Here is a 2,500-nt window from a genome sequence, read left to right as displayed (position 1 = left end):
GTCCTCAAGGAAGTGAGTCGGACACAAATGGGTCATTACCTTTGTATAGCTTCCAACGGGGTTCCTCCCTCAGTTAGCAAACGCATTACTCTACATGTGCAGTGTAAGTATAATGGCACTTTTATTCCAAGAGTTGGAGGAAAGCTGTAATGATCATGTGTATATTTTGACAAATACATAGATTTGATTATATAAAAATTACGCTATTATCGCATAACTTTTATTGAATACGTCAAGAGTAAGACACAGGTTAATTATACACATACACACACACACACACACACACATATATATATATATATTATGTATGTATGTATGTGTGTATATTATATGTATGTATGTATGTTTATAGGGCTGTTACGGTAATCAAGACAAGATGGAGAAAAAAGAGCTAATAAAAAAGAATGGGTAGAAATTAATCTACAGCCAAAGGCAAACAAGTTGAAGGAGTATAATTTTGAACAGTATGTAAAATTCCGGATGAAGCCGTAGAGTCACTGGGTCTGTGGTTTTGGGAATACGGACAAGACAGTAAAGCCAGTGATTTGTTGGACGAGGAAACGAGAAGTCTAGTAAGGGGAAACGATTAAAAGGTTATTTTAGGCACAGATGCAAGACGAAAAGGAAAGTTCGTGTAGAGAATAAGATATAATAAGATAGTCAAGATGAGGGTGAAAGATAAAAAGAGGACATGTAGTTAAAAAGCGGGTAAAAGGTGAGCAAGAACAACAGGGAGAATAGGAAGTTGTTGTACAAGGAAGTCAGCTCAAGGGAAAGGTTAATGAACAAACGGATTTTCGAATAAAATATGCAAACGGAGACTAGCTGTCTGAAGAGAATGCAGTCCAAGTCGATAGACTGGGTAATGTAAGGATTTTTACAATATGAAGATAGAGAAGAACAGGGAAATGATGCGAAAATGGAATGGGCAGTGTACAGTAAGTTTCAGAGTCCTTGTGGGAAGTTACTGGTGAGGATTTAAGTAGGGTGATTAAGAGGTTGAATATGGAAAGATAGCAGAAGTTGACGGTATTACAGTTGAGATGCTTTGGCTCGTTCGTGTCTGTATAACTGAGTGCCTGGCCAGGGGAATATTCTGAAGGAAATATTCGTCTGTGTAAGGTTAAAGATAATAGAGGAGACTAAGAATAATGGGGCAGTACGTTATTGAGTATGCCGTGGAAGATGTTTCTTAGGTTATAATTATAAAGGTTACCCAGATTATTGAGGGATTGGGAAGAACAGTGTGGATTTAAGCAAGGAAGAGGATACACGAATCAGTGTTTTTTATGAAACAGTTATGTGAAAAGTTTGAAAGTAAGAGGAAATATGTGTAAGTGATATACATAGATCCCTAGAGAAAGATGATGATAGTACTGATGGAGAAACAATATGGAGGGTAGAGGGAAAGTTGCTGAAAGCAATAAAAACTCTGTGTTGGCAGTGACACCTCTTTGAGTTGACATCTTTATGGATGAGTGACGTGAGATAAGAAAATGAGTTGTGAATGAATGTGAAGTGAAAAGATGTTTGCAGATGAAGGTAGTGAAGAAAAAACTGCAGAGACAAGCAGAAAAGTTTGAAAGTAAATATGAGTAAGAGTATGCTTATGAAGGTTAAGGGAAACCCGAAAAAAGCAGCGGTGAATGTTGGTTTGGAATCTGGATGAATGGAAGCAGTAGATCCATCTCTTTAGTTATATAATTACTCTGTTGCCTTTCACACTCTACGCTACTGGAAATACGGTAGTGCAGATTGCGATTTAAGTGTTAAATAGGGTACACACGTTTCCGTTGGTATCTTCATCTTTATGGGAATAGATTAAAGTAAACTTGTTTTGCAGCCTGACTGCTTGTGAATGAAAACTACGTTTTTCCCTTTTGGTAGCTAAGTGGTAACATTTTTAACTCTTAACATCAGAGCAAAATCAAGCCCTGCCGGAGACGGTAAAAAAATCAATACTTATTTGCCCTCTTTGGATTCAAAGTTAACAGACTAGATGTAGATTTAATAGGTTAATAAGAGTTAATAAGAGGTGGTTGTATAAATTATTGATGTAACTTTACTTAGAATACATAGGAACGTGTATGGTAAGGTTTTGATTAAGGAAGTAAGACCAATAACAGAACTTCAAAGGGAATAATGGTGTGGATGTAGACAAAAAAGCTGTGTGGACCGAGTTGTTGGAGTACATGCACCTAGAGAAAGCTTCCAACAGAATTTATGAATATTTGATGCACAAAGTGTTGAGATTGTAGAAGAGAGGTTGTTGATAATGATAAGAACTTTTTGTGATGGAAATGAAATATGTGTAGATAAAGTGGATGGGAGAGTGACTGCTTCGAAGTAAGAATGGGAGAAAATGTTTAAAGGAGCAATGTGAGGTCCAGTGACGTCAGGATGATGGAGTAATGTGTTAGTATGGATGGAGAACTATTGGAAGTGGCTGATTATTGAATATCTTTGAGGGTATATGTAAAAATGAAGACAGGATGAGGTA

The 2,500-nt window shown here is 36.8% G+C and overlaps 1 protein-coding gene across 3 annotated transcripts in view; it reads left to right on the top strand.

Annotated features, from left to right (window-relative positions):
• The window catches only part of LOC136835393 (lachesin-like), a 570,016-nt gene that overhangs the window by 551,638 nt on the left and 15,878 nt on the right, over positions 1-2,500 (top strand). For all 3 annotated transcript variants that reach the window (XR_010852124.1, XM_067098880.1, XM_067098879.1), the window contains one exon: positions 1-103. This exon is cut by the window's left edge and continues 26 nt beyond it. Coding sequence is in view for 2 of the 3 variants with exons in the window: in XM_067098880.1 (XP_066954981.1) it covers positions 1-103 (103 nt within the window). In the remaining variant the exon portion in view is untranslated. The remainder of the gene's footprint in view (positions 104-2,500) is intronic.

The sequence above is a fragment of the Macrobrachium rosenbergii genome, chromosome 55 (assembly GCF_040412425.1).
Source record: "Macrobrachium rosenbergii isolate ZJJX-2024 chromosome 55, ASM4041242v1, whole genome shotgun sequence".
NCBI lineage: Eukaryota > Metazoa > Arthropoda > Malacostraca > Decapoda > Palaemonidae > Macrobrachium > Macrobrachium rosenbergii.
The sequence above is the reverse complement of the archived record's forward strand: the minus strand, read 5'-3'. Positions and strand labels throughout refer to the sequence as shown.